The sequence below is a fragment of the Simochromis diagramma genome, unplaced genomic scaffold (assembly GCF_900408965.1).
Source record: "Simochromis diagramma unplaced genomic scaffold, fSimDia1.1 OVJJ01000389.1, whole genome shotgun sequence".
In the NCBI taxonomy this organism is placed as follows: domain Eukaryota; kingdom Metazoa; phylum Chordata; class Actinopteri; order Cichliformes; family Cichlidae; genus Simochromis; species Simochromis diagramma.
The window spans coordinates 1,909,527-1,921,824 of record NW_024387227.1 but is presented as its reverse complement, the minus strand read 5'-3'; the positions used below and the strand labels follow the sequence as shown (position 1 = coordinate 1,921,824).

Sequence of the window (12,298 nt, the reverse complement as noted above, 5' to 3'; positions counted from 1 at the left end):
TGTTTCCAGAAAGATTACCTCCTACAGGCGTGATGAGTCCTCCAGTTCGTAGACCCAGAGTATTTTAATTTATGCAACAAAATATCAATATTTGGTGTCCCTGTATGGATATAATGTATCGTAAAATACGCATAGACTATATAGATTGTTTCCCCTCACCCCTGGCAATTTAAAGTTCCTGTTTTAACTTCCTGCACGTCCAGCCTGGTTGTTTTTCACTGTGTGAGCCTTTCTGTTGGAACATTGGAACAAGTCAGCATGATTTGCACTATGTTGGATAAAGTGTGAAATACTGCTTTAATTGTAAAATCCTTAGGGCAAAACTCGATTAGGTATTTTGCTCTCTGTTTTTGGTATTTTGTTTAACAACAAGCTGTTGGCTGTAGCATCATTTTGTCATCTGCAAATTTGTATATTTCATAAATGTTTTTCAAGTATTGCTTTAATCAGAAACATTTGTATTTGTATGGCAGAGCAGACACTAATGTTTTGCTTTTTTTTGCTGAGTGAATTCAAACTCACGCTCGAGAACAGCAGTCTTTTGTTGCTGTGCTGTCCCCATGGTTGCTATTGTGGTAAAAGGACATACTTCATTGGTACTTACTGCAAGGTTAATCCCATTGTTAAGCTCAATGTGGGAAATCAGCAGACCTTTCATAAGTTTGAAACCTGGTTGCTCATCACAAATTTTCAGATCTATTCTTCCATGCAGTATTCATGAGCTTTATTTTTTAGCCATATTTTTACTGTAGTTTTTGAGATCACATTTCCACTAGTACTGCAGAAATTTGTGTTTTGTTGAATGCAAACTGTACAAAATTAAAACAGAAGTGGAAAGTAAAGGAGTGAAAAGTACCATTATATAACCACTGAATATATTTATCAGTGCCGATCAATCGCTGCAGCAGGAGAGATTTTGCAGCACTACTGAAGACTTTAGTGGAGGCATTATGAATTATTCTGTTCTTTTTAAACTGGCCTCTTGAATTATTTTAAACCTGGCTCACGAAGAGAGTTTGAAAGTTCTCAAGAAAAAAAATCTTCACTTTGAGGGAGACTTTTACAGTTACAGTACAGAACTTTTCTGTTGAGTTTTTATTTCGAGCTCCTTGGGGCGACTGTTGTTTTGATTTGGCGCTATATAAATAAAATTGAATTGAATATTGCCAGACATACTTGTATCAGGCACAGCAGTGCATTGCGTCCTGTGGGCTGAACCAGTAAAGTGCCCTTCCTGTGAGTGTGAAGAAGTTTAATCCCTGAGATACCTCAGTGTAAAAAAAGGTGCAATTTCAGCAGTAAGTCTCAGGTTTTCAGTCTTTGTTGACTTGTGGTATAAACATTGTTAAAGTAAAATTATTTTTTTCATAGTAGGTAGTGAAAAAACAGGTTTTTTTTGTCATTTAATTGTTTATTTATCACTTACTGTAATTACTTTGGTATAGTATGAATGCTTTGGTTGTAAAACGTATGAAAATACACCTGAAATTCCAAAATCTATGCCCTCTTTCACATTTTCCAAAGTCATTCAATGGGCTAAATTAAAGTGTTGGCTGACCCAATTTTGGTCCCTGAGCCTGAAATTTGACACCCCTGTGTCAGACTATGCTCTCCACAACTGTCGATTGGCATAAAAATGGATAAAATTAGATCGTCTTTAGCACCATTTTGCGAGTTTTAACTACATCTGAGCCAAAACCTTTAGGATTAGTTAATACTCTTGACACATAAATGCGTAATTTTTGCATTCCCTCATACAAAATTATCTTCTTGCCTTTTGTTTGTCTCCACACAAGTATTTATTTAAGCATGTTTATTCTGATGTTTCCTCAGGAGTGGCAGTGTCAGTGGACTCACCCTGAAACTGATCAAAGCGTCAGTGATGGAAATGCTGGACACTTTATCCGATGATGACTACGTCAATGTGGCCAGGGTTAGCATATGCTATACTTACTGAATCTGAACATTGGTTTTCCATCATTTCCCCTGTTGTTTTCAAACTGCGTCTGCTCCTGTGTTTCAGTTTAATGAGAAGGCTGTGGCTGTGGTCCCTTGCTTTAGCCATCTAGTCCAGGCTAATGTGCGCAACAAAAAGATTTTCAAGGATGCAGTGCAGCAGATGCAGGCTAAAGGCACCACCGACTACAAGTCTGGATTTCACTTTGCCTTCAATCAGCTATTAAATGCAAGTCATCTATACTGATTTTGTTTGACTTGGCATTATGTGATAAAATAAAGGTTCTGCATGCAGTTTTACTGCATTGACTGAGACGTGCATTTTGTTTTTTCCTAATTTTCAGAAAACAAATGTCCCCCGGGCTAACTGCAATAAAATAATCATGCTGTTTACTGACGGAGGAGAGGACCGAGCTCAGGATGTTTTCATGCAATACAACTGGCCCAACAAAACGGTCAGTTTCTCATGCAAATCAGACACCTCTCCATTACCTCCTGCATTCGAGCAGGATGTTTCTGTAGTGTCTAATCACCCTATGACTGTTAATTTGACATTTCCTCTATTCACCCATGTCAGGTTCGAGTATTTACCTTTTCCGTGGGCCAGCATAACTATGATGTCACACCCTTACAATGGATTGCGTGCACCAATAAAGGTGAGTTCAGCTTCATATACTGTAGACTACAAAAGGATTCAGTCCATTGTATTAAAAACTGTTTTGAGATGATAAGATAAGATGATGAGAGGATGTATTCTGTGGATCACTTGATAAAAAAAAGTAATGATAAATAAAAATATTTGTAGTTTTACTACTTTTTTGTTTTTTGTGGCTTCATGCCGAGAAAAAGCACTGAAATGTGTGCAATGTTTGGCTAGATGAACTTGCACTATGTCTTTGAGGATCTAGCAAAAAGCATATAATAGGGCATCAAAAGAGGGTTCTGATGACACTCTGGGTCAACCATGGGTCAAGCATTCAAAGCAGCTGACATGCAGGTAGGTTAGAGTGGGTGGAGATGAAAATCAGGGGTCATTTGTGACTGACAACAGCAAGAGTGAAAGGAAAGCTTTATAAGATGGTAGTGAGGCCTGCTGTGGCACAAACACAAATACAGGAGGCCGAGCTAGAGGTGTCAGACTTGAAGATGCTGAGATTGTCATCGTAATTGCCCGGGTGGGACAGAATTAGAAATGATGACATCAGAGGGACAACTCGGGGTGAACAATTTGGAGATGAAGTTAGAGAGACAAGGCTATGATGGTTTGGACATGTGCAGAGGAGGAATAGTGGCTATGCTGGACAAAGTTAAATATGGATCTGCCAGGCAGGAGGAAAAGTGGACGACTGATGACAGTTCATGGATGAAGTGATGAAGGACACGCAGAGGGTTGGTGTGACAGAAGAAAATGCTAGGGATAGGGTGAGATGGAGGCAAATGATCCTCAGTGGTCATCCTTAAAGGGAACAGCTGCATGAAGAAGTTTGAGTTGTTATGAGTTGAATAAGAAATCCTAAACATCAATATCTGTAAGAATGGGAATAAATAAGAATAGAACCAGTAAATAACCGAGCATAATGTAAAACACACTGATCCTGTTAGAGGACTTGACTTTAAGGAGGTGCTGGTACTCACAGAGAGGTCGCTACCACAGTTTTGTTTGTGTAGATATTTTAAGGCCCAACAGTTACTCACTGACACTGAAAACCTCTTTGGCGAGAACGTGGGGGAATGTGGTGCATTTGCCAACGCCTTGAAAAATTCATGCCCGCCGAGTGATATTTTGACCCAAGAGAAAAAGCCTTGTCAGTGTCCTCCTGGTTTGCTAGTTTTGACTGAATAATTGATGGTTTTATAAAATAGATCAGCTGAGCAACACGTGTTATATTTTGTTAGCCGTTAAACGCTGTGAGCTAGACTCTCTGCGTCTCACTGCTTTGACCTTCAAACCTTCATTACAAATTCTTTAAAAATCTAGGAAATCCCTTTGCAAAGTTTGCAAAGACAATAAATATGTCAGGCTGTGTTTTCAGGAAGACAACCAGAATATTTTAAAATGCACAATACATTTTTTTATGTGTTTGGAATTATGATGAAAGACACAAACATATGGACGTGGGATAATTTGAATGGTGAAGGGTAATGAATGGTAAGGGATGAGGACTGAACAGTCTCAGTCCTCATCCCATCATGAGATCAGTCATTGGAGATTTTAGACTTCCAGCTGATTGAATGGTCTTGACTGAATTTCATGAATATAGAAACCTCTGTGTTAAAGCTCAGTAGTTTTCTTCTTTAAGCTCTTTAAGCTTCCTACCTGTGGGATTTTAAAGGCTGAGTCACTGGTCTAGTATCATCCAGTCAAATCTAGAATATTTATGAGCACCACTCCAGTGTTGTTGATTTTTTTTTTTTTTGAAAGAACCGCTCACACATCTCCAATCTCGCTCTCTCTCTCTCTCGCTCTCTCTCTCTCTCTCTCGCTGGTTGTCTTTTTTTCTTCGCCGCTTGCCAGGTTACTATTTCGAGATCCGTTCCATCTGCGCTATAAGGATTAACACCCAGGTGGGTTTGTCTAGTGCCTCTAATACAGATGATGCCTGTTTGCTCATTCTCTTTGTGGCACTCGCTCGTCCTATAGAAACATCTATGCTCATTTGTTTGCTCAGCCTTCTCCCAGAGGCCTGATGTTGTCGGTTGTTTTCAAGCTGCGGCCTGTCACGTATCTCTGTGTTTTGTCAGGAGTACCTTGACGTGCTGGGACGCCCCATGGTTCTGGCAGGCAGCGAAGCCAAGCAGGTTCAGTGGACCAATGTGTATCAGGATGCTCTGGTGAGACGGCATGAGCTCATCAAATATACCTAATCCATTAAATACACAATAGGCTCATATAATTTCTAATAAATGTTTTGGGACTTTATCTTTGCGCTCTGCAGGGTCTTGGCATGGTAGTAACTGGGACTTTGCCTGTTTTTAATCTCACCATGGACGGAAACTCACAGGTAACAAAACAGGATAATTATATTTGAGCTTAGGTGGATGAGATGGTTTTGCGAGTTACTTATTTTCTCCTTTTGTCTTAGTGAACAAATACAGACTTTAACTCTAGTGTGTAATATCACTTAATATTTACAATTACTAATGTTTGTATGGCAAAAACAAATAGTGTGATCAGGATGCTTCTATACTTACTAATATATTACATGTGATTGAAGCAGTCTGTATAGAAAGGACACGTTTACATATGGGTGAGGTGACTTTCTGCTGCTAAAGTTTTCTAATTGGCTGCTGCTTCCAGCTTCATCAGGAAAAGCAAATAAGCACATCATTTAAAGTGTGACAACTAGTTTGAATAGAAACAATATATAAACAATTTATTTAAATGACTAAATGTACGGCTGCTGTTTTGTTTTTTTCACAAGAATCAGCTGATTTTAGGTGTCATGGGAGTCGACGTGCATCTTGATGAGATAAAGCGACTCACACCGCGGTACAATGTATGTGCATAAGTCACATTTTTTCTTATTTATAAGCTGAGATGGACGAAGAAGACCAGCTCTTCACTGCTATTCCTTCTTTTTCTGTGGTTGTCACAGCTCGGGGCCAACGGATACATATTTGCCATCGATCCAAACGGATACCTGCTCCTTCATCCTAATCTCCAGCCAAAGGTGATTCAAATCTATTTCATTTGGTAAAATGCTTTATTTATTCTGTGGGGAGCTGCTTTAAGAAGAAGAAAGTTGGAGGGTGGGGGAGTTTTAGGTTTGGGTTTTAAGCATCAGTGATGATGATGATGAATAATTAATAATATAAGGCTACGTGTTAATATCGCGTTCTCTCTCAACTCCTCTCAGCTTGTGAATCTGCCAGAACCTGTGACGCTGGACTTCCTGGACGCAGAGTTGGAGGACAGCAATAAAGAAGAGGTGAGGAACAAGTAGAGCTGTTTTGTTGATGCATGCTCAATCATCCAGGTAAGTAAATCCCCAAAAGTTATCCTGTTCATCTGGTTGTAGCGTTTCTGTTGTTGTATTCTTTGTTGTTCAAACTTAGTAATTGTGTGAACAACATGTTTCCTCCTGAGGAGAATCTGCCCAGCAGGATAAATTGTCTGTGTAGGTCATTGAAAGTCGATGAGAACATATCTGTGGCCGATTTAAAGAAAAACTTTGCTCTGTGTTTCCATCGTGTAGATCCGCCGACAGATGATCGATGGAAGACCAGGTGAAATGCAGATCAAAACTCTGGTACTGTCGATTGACGAGGCAAGTCACTTCTCTTTCTGAATGTCTGCACGCATTTCCTCTTTAGTTTGGACTGCAGCAGTTATGAGGAGTTTAACACATGTGGTCAGCTGTCATCTCCAGTATGTCATGATGACTCATACTCATAAATTTACAGTGCTGTGTGGTGGGTCCATGAACAAACTGCTTACACAGTTTTTTTAAATCACTTTATTTGAAAAAATAGACCTAGAACTGTAACCAACAACAGTGTTTTTATTTAGAGCAAAAATCCAGCTTAAATGTGTCCGACTCTTTTTTTATCCTTGCAAGCAACCAAAACTGTTTTTGGTCTATAAGTTCCTATTATGATGTTGATTATTTACGGCTGATTATCCAGTAGGAGGTTTTTGTACCAACCTGGGCTCTTGCTTCTCTTAAATGCCTGCTGATGTCTCAGTGCTGTTTCCTTTATGTTTATCTGTATGTGCATTTGATTTATTTATTTATTAGTTATGGGGGCTCTATCTGACAGTTGGGTATATTTCTGTGTTGTATGGGGCATGGGGATGTTTTATCTCTTTTTTTGCCTTTTTGTTCTTTATGTAAACGCTGTATGTTAAAGATAAGCTGCTTAGCCTATACAATCACATCATATTACCATTCCTGCATGCTGAAATAAGCGGCTGAAGTCTTGCAGGTATTGATATTTAACAGGTTTTTAAAATAATAAAATAGTTTTAGGTTATATAAGGTCCAAATCTTATTTAATAAAAAATTTGGTATATTTGAGCAAATTTCATACTCTATCTGCAGAAACTGCTGACAGTCTGGTGATCTAAGTTAATCAAATTCTTAAAGGAGCTTGTTATGTGGACTTGGACTGTGTGTAGAAACATAAACGTGAACATTAATTTTACAATGTACAACCCAGGCAGGGCTGCAGTACTCTGACGAATAACAAACGCAGTTTTTGAAAGTTAAAAATGCTTAAACTTTGATCACTGTACTTTATTAGCTTTGCCTCTTATGTTTATTGAAATTCTTTACCTCTGCAGCGCTACATCGATGAGGTCTACAGGGGTTACACCTGGACTCCTATCAATGGAACAGACTACAGGTGAGCGGATAGAGAGTCATGAATCATGAATAAAAACCAACCAGCTGTGGCCCAGTGAGGCCTGCAGGCACAGATTGATTCACTCTAAGACCCACCATCTTTTTGTATCTACCATTCATACTGGAATCCTGTCGGGATGCTGCCACCTGCAGTCTCGGTCTGGTATTACCATCCTACAATGAGTACTACATCAAGGCAGATCTGAGCGATGTGATGCTGCAGCTCCAGTGTGAGTACATGGAGGCAGGGTGTTCGGGTTTACATCCAAGGAAACCAGAAGCATTTCACACTCTCTCTTCTTTCGTGTTACAGATATGCAGTCTTTGCTGCCCAGCTCCTTTGAATCATCAGGGCACGTGTTTCTAGCTCCAAGGTGACTATCTTCATCTGTCATGATTTCATTCTTCAGTAAAAGTAAGGTGCTTATTTATGCTGCCGTGTCCGCAGGGAATACTGCAAGCGTCTGCAGCTTTCTGACAACAACACCCAGTTCTTGCAGAACTTTCTGTCTCTCATGCTTGACCTCTCCCCTGAATCTGATGAGTGTGAGTGCGTTAACAGAATGAAAATATCTCACTGCTGTAGACACACCGATAAGATATTCACCACATTTTTTAAAAATATTTTGCAGGTGACCATGGCCTGATCCACAACCTGATTTTTGATTCTAGGATCATCGGGCAGCTTGCTTCTCGTGTATGGAAGAACAAGGACCTCAATTCGTAAGTTTGGTTCTATTGTTGTTGTTGTTTTTTGTGTAAACTACTATAGTGCAAAACTAGAGCTGAAGAAGTAACAAATGTTACAGGTATGGCTTCCTAGCTGTATTTGCATCCACAGACGGAGGAATAACACGAGTTTTTCCCAACATGTGAGTGATAAAAGTAATTACTTATTCAAGCTCGTACAACTTTCCACTTGAAAACTTTTGATGACTTGTGTTCACGTGTTTTTGTAGAGCTGCCGAGTTGTGGGATGAGGACCCTGAACCCTTCAATTCAAATTTCTACAGACGGAGCCTCGACAACAAAGGCTACATGTTCAGGTCTACACTCAGATCCTGTGAGTAACTAAGCAGCCAGACTTCACTGACTCAAAGGAGACGCTGATGTAAACGTTACTAAAACAATAGTTTGTCTGGTGAGTCGGGGTAATCATGAGCTTGGCATCAGCTGATATTTCAAGCTTATATTTTGTTATGTTTCATACTATTTTAAATAATTAAAATAGTGAGCATTACACATGCTGGTAAGCACGTTTTGTTACATTTGAGCAGAGACAGGCTCCCGCAGTTCCCTAACTTTGTGCAAAGCTAATATAAGTTGCTTCTCTGCTTCAACTTTGATGTTTATTTCGAGCCGCGTGCCACTGAATTAGGTTTTAAAAAACATTTTTAAGGAAATCACACAAATGGAAACTCTCTCAGGTGTCATTACTTGATTCCTTTACCTATACTTTGATCGTGTTTCATAGAACGTTTATGCAACATCTTAATCCCAAGATCTTGGCTCATTTCAGCCAATTGTCTTATTTTCATGTCCGTGTATTTCCACCAGCTTTGGATGACCCCATTGCAGCAGAAAATGGGACGAGTGAAATTGTGGTTAGTTCAGCTGTGGAGGTTAATTTAGCAGGAAAACTGCTCAGACCTGCAGGTAAGATTTTTATCTGGTCTGTTATACATATGAAATTGGGGTTTTTGGTTTGTTGTGATTCCTGTTCTCGTCCCGTTCTCCTTTTACTCTGATCCTGTGGATGTCGTCCTGCAGTGGTTGGTGGGAAGCTGGACTTGGAAGCTTGGGTGGATAAGTTCAAAATCCTGGCCAGCAACATGTCAGACGGCCGGCAGGGGTCACACAAGGTACAGATTCTGAGTCTAAATCACCTGTTAAAAGCAAATTCACCTAAACAAAAATCTCACATGGTCTCATTTTGTTAAGCAGTGTGGACCTCTGAGAAGTTGCGAGATGGATTGCGAGATGGACACAAATGTAAGCACTTTTCTTTATTTCACTCTCTCGCTGCGCCGCAGCAGGACAGTGCCATCAGTTTAATGACCAATCTAAGGTCCCTCAGTGGTGATTAACTTGATGAAACTGTGATTAATAGACTGGCCTTTTATTTCACGTCATTCACAGTTTGTAGCCCAGAAGAAAACTGTTGTTGCTGCTTGTTTCTCTTTCAGACAACTCACAGAAAAAAGGAATTCTTATAAATGTGTCCAGCGTGATTAACATAATCCACACTGCTGCATGTAAATGGTTACGAGGGTGATTAAAGCCCATAAGAGCTCACTCATGAGTTGTTGTCATAAATGTAACTTGTTTTTTTAAAGCTACAATATTTTTTCTTCTTCTCTTTTTTCTCTATAAACTGTTGGGAATCAGCCTGTAACTTCAACTGCTGTCAGCTGAATGCTTGACAGTTCTTGTCACAGCCCCCAAGCCTTAAGGAGACCTTCACACATGATTTAAAATGCAAATTACTGCAATCACAAATGCTTCTACCATATTATTTAATACATTTCAATATTGTCCAGAATATAATAACACATATTACATCTTTTATTGATTTTTAACTGTCTGTTTTCGCTCTAGTAAGATCAAACTTTGTCTTTCTTCCTGTGTTCTGCTGCACCCAAACTGTCTTCTGCAGGAACTCGGCTGCTATCTCATTGATGATGGTGGGTTCCTGGTTATGTCCAATCAGGCAGATCACTTCCAAAAGGTATGTCTATGTGCTGTAATGTGTCTACCCTTTATGATGCGTGTCATCCATAGCAGGGGTATCAAACATAAGACATAAGACTCGGCACACCAAAGACTCCGATGCAGCCCAGTGGAAAATGAGGATTTAGGTAGAAAATGTAAATTTGGGATTTTCGTAAGTTTTAGAGTAAGTTTTAAAGACCTCATACTGCAAGTGATGATAAAAAGTCTGGGCAATGAGCTACTGGGACTTTTCCTGTAACAAACCAATTATTGCCAGGATTTTAAATTATGAAGGAAATCTATGTAAAACGAATTCCTTTGAAACAGGAAGCTCAGTGGTTTCCAGGGACTTCTTTCCACTTTAGTGAGGAGCAGCAGTGCGTTTGTCACAGACACAGCATACACACCTGATCAAACTGCAGTCCTCTTGCTCTATAGATGTGATTTAAAAAGTCTCTGCTTGATTTGTGCAATAATCATCTATTTCTTTCAGTATATAAAAGAAACCTATAGTATGGTCGCAGGAAAATAACAATTTATATTTTAAATCACCTTTAGTATTTCTTGGAGCAGACGTTTTCTACTTGCATCACCAGTTTATCTCTTTCCCTACACCTACTCATTGGATCTTTTTATGCCTTGTATCACCAAATAAATTAATCATCGTGTATAGTTTAGTATGTACGGAGAGGCCTAGCTGTAGTCTTTGTTGCTCTGGATATTTTATCCTGTAGCGGTTTCAGACTCAGACATATATGGATGAATTTGAGGGGTTCATCAATCAAAAAAAAAAGAGGAACTTTGGCACTATGAAATATAAAGTGATTTGGGATTTTTTTTAAATCTGTGAATCATGTAAAGCTTCTATAATTTTGAGCTCAGTGTTGAGCCATTATTCTCACGTTTTTATTGCTCCCTGTAACTGTCTTATTGTCCTTCTTTTTAAAAAAAATCTCAGATTGGTCTTTTCTTTGGCGATGTGGACGCTCCCCTGATGTATGCCCTCTACAACAATTCGATCTTCACTCGACGGCAGTCTTTCCAGTACCAGTCTGCATGTGAGCCGGTCAGCAGCAGCCACACCGGCGCAGCACCGAGAGGTGTTTTTGTGGTAAGAGACAACATCAGGCCGTCAAACTCTGAATGATTAGACAGTCTGAGACGTTTGCCTTCATTTCTTAATTTTCTCTGTCTCTCCAGCCGTCCATTGCTGATGTTTTGAGCTTGGCATGGTGGACATCAACAATGGCATGGTGAGACTTTATTTGCAGCAAATCAGATGAAATCTACTTCACTTTATGTCTTTTTAAAACAGTCTTTGCTGTGTACATGAAAGTGATTTTATATTTTTTGTGTTCGACAGCTCCTGCACGGTTATTTTGAGCTGTTTATATATAGCTCTGAGTTTACTGTTATTGAACGATGTTTTCTTTCTTTAACGTCTTTTTCAGGTCTGTGTTTCAGCAGCTTCTTTATGGACTGGCCTATAACAGCTGGCTCTATCAAGGTGACATGCATGTGAACTGATGTATTCCTTATTGTTTTATGTGGTACACAGTAAGAAAGGAAACACACATTGGATGAATAGTAAACTTTCAGGAATTTCACTGTATTCTTACTTTGTTATTTTCCCCTCATCATTAAGTAAGTGTTTGACTGCAACTAAATAATGTCATTATGTTATGAGCTGATTTTGAACATGCTTTTGTTTCTTTAGCTGATGTCCTCATCGAAGGCTTTGAGACTAAAGAAAGCAGCTGTGTGACCATCCAAAGCCAGTTCTACTTCACAAACACCACAAACTCCTACAATATGCTGCAGGACTGTGGAAACTGCTCCAGGTGAGTTTTCTACAGAATCAGCAAAATCAGCTTGCAGTGTTTATGAGCTCGCAGCCCTGTGCTGTCCATATGGAGCTGGCTAAATACTTGTCACTGTCTCCTACAGACTGTTCCATGCAAAGAGGATCGAAAACACAAACCTGCTTTTTGTGGTCGCCGAGAAACTGCTCTGCCAGTCGTGTGAGATTGAGACACTGACCCAGGTCAGAACAGAGTGTATCCTTTCTGCTGTCGAACACTTCTGACATTTTCATTTTTGTAGAGGTAGAAGATATGTTTTTATGTTTGCTGTTACCGCCATAACCAACAACCAACAGTTCAGGAGGAAAATCCATGTGAAGTATTGAACAATACACGATATCGTAAAGGCCCGACTTCCTGCTTTGACTACAGTGCCTTAGTAAGTGCCTGTGCTGTTATTATTCAAAGGAATCATTTTGTGTC

General features: G+C 39.6%; 1 protein-coding gene across 1 annotated transcript in view; it reads left to right on the top strand.

Moving 5' to 3' along the window:
* Positions 1 to 12,298, top strand: part of LOC120746740 (voltage-dependent calcium channel subunit alpha-2/delta-2-like) — a 39,753-nt gene that overhangs the window by 23,470 nt on the left and 3,985 nt on the right. The window contains exons 10-37 of the mRNA XM_040052188.1: positions 1,834 to 1,933; positions 2,024 to 2,185; positions 2,301 to 2,411; positions 2,534 to 2,612; positions 4,472 to 4,521; positions 4,699 to 4,788; positions 4,893 to 4,958; positions 5,379 to 5,453; positions 5,553 to 5,627; positions 5,814 to 5,885; positions 6,153 to 6,224; positions 7,241 to 7,302; positions 7,455 to 7,531; positions 7,615 to 7,675; positions 7,750 to 7,847; positions 7,934 to 8,024; positions 8,111 to 8,173; positions 8,261 to 8,364; positions 8,859 to 8,957; positions 9,072 to 9,163; positions 9,246 to 9,293; positions 9,958 to 10,029; positions 10,972 to 11,124; positions 11,214 to 11,266; positions 11,465 to 11,520; positions 11,731 to 11,854; positions 11,961 to 12,070; positions 12,172 to 12,254. Of these exons, the coding sequence (XP_039908122.1) occupies positions 1,834 to 1,933; positions 2,024 to 2,185; positions 2,301 to 2,411; positions 2,534 to 2,612; positions 4,472 to 4,521; positions 4,699 to 4,788; positions 4,893 to 4,958; positions 5,379 to 5,453; positions 5,553 to 5,627; positions 5,814 to 5,885; positions 6,153 to 6,224; positions 7,241 to 7,302; positions 7,455 to 7,531; positions 7,615 to 7,675; positions 7,750 to 7,847; positions 7,934 to 8,024; positions 8,111 to 8,173; positions 8,261 to 8,364; positions 8,859 to 8,957; positions 9,072 to 9,163; positions 9,246 to 9,293; positions 9,958 to 10,029; positions 10,972 to 11,124; positions 11,214 to 11,266; positions 11,465 to 11,520; positions 11,731 to 11,854; positions 11,961 to 12,070; positions 12,172 to 12,254 (2,398 nt within the window). The remainder of the gene's footprint in view (positions 1 to 1,833; positions 1,934 to 2,023; positions 2,186 to 2,300; positions 2,412 to 2,533; positions 2,613 to 4,471; positions 4,522 to 4,698; positions 4,789 to 4,892; positions 4,959 to 5,378; positions 5,454 to 5,552; positions 5,628 to 5,813; positions 5,886 to 6,152; positions 6,225 to 7,240; positions 7,303 to 7,454; positions 7,532 to 7,614; positions 7,676 to 7,749; positions 7,848 to 7,933; positions 8,025 to 8,110; positions 8,174 to 8,260; positions 8,365 to 8,858; positions 8,958 to 9,071; positions 9,164 to 9,245; positions 9,294 to 9,957; positions 10,030 to 10,971; positions 11,125 to 11,213; positions 11,267 to 11,464; positions 11,521 to 11,730; positions 11,855 to 11,960; positions 12,071 to 12,171; positions 12,255 to 12,298) is intronic.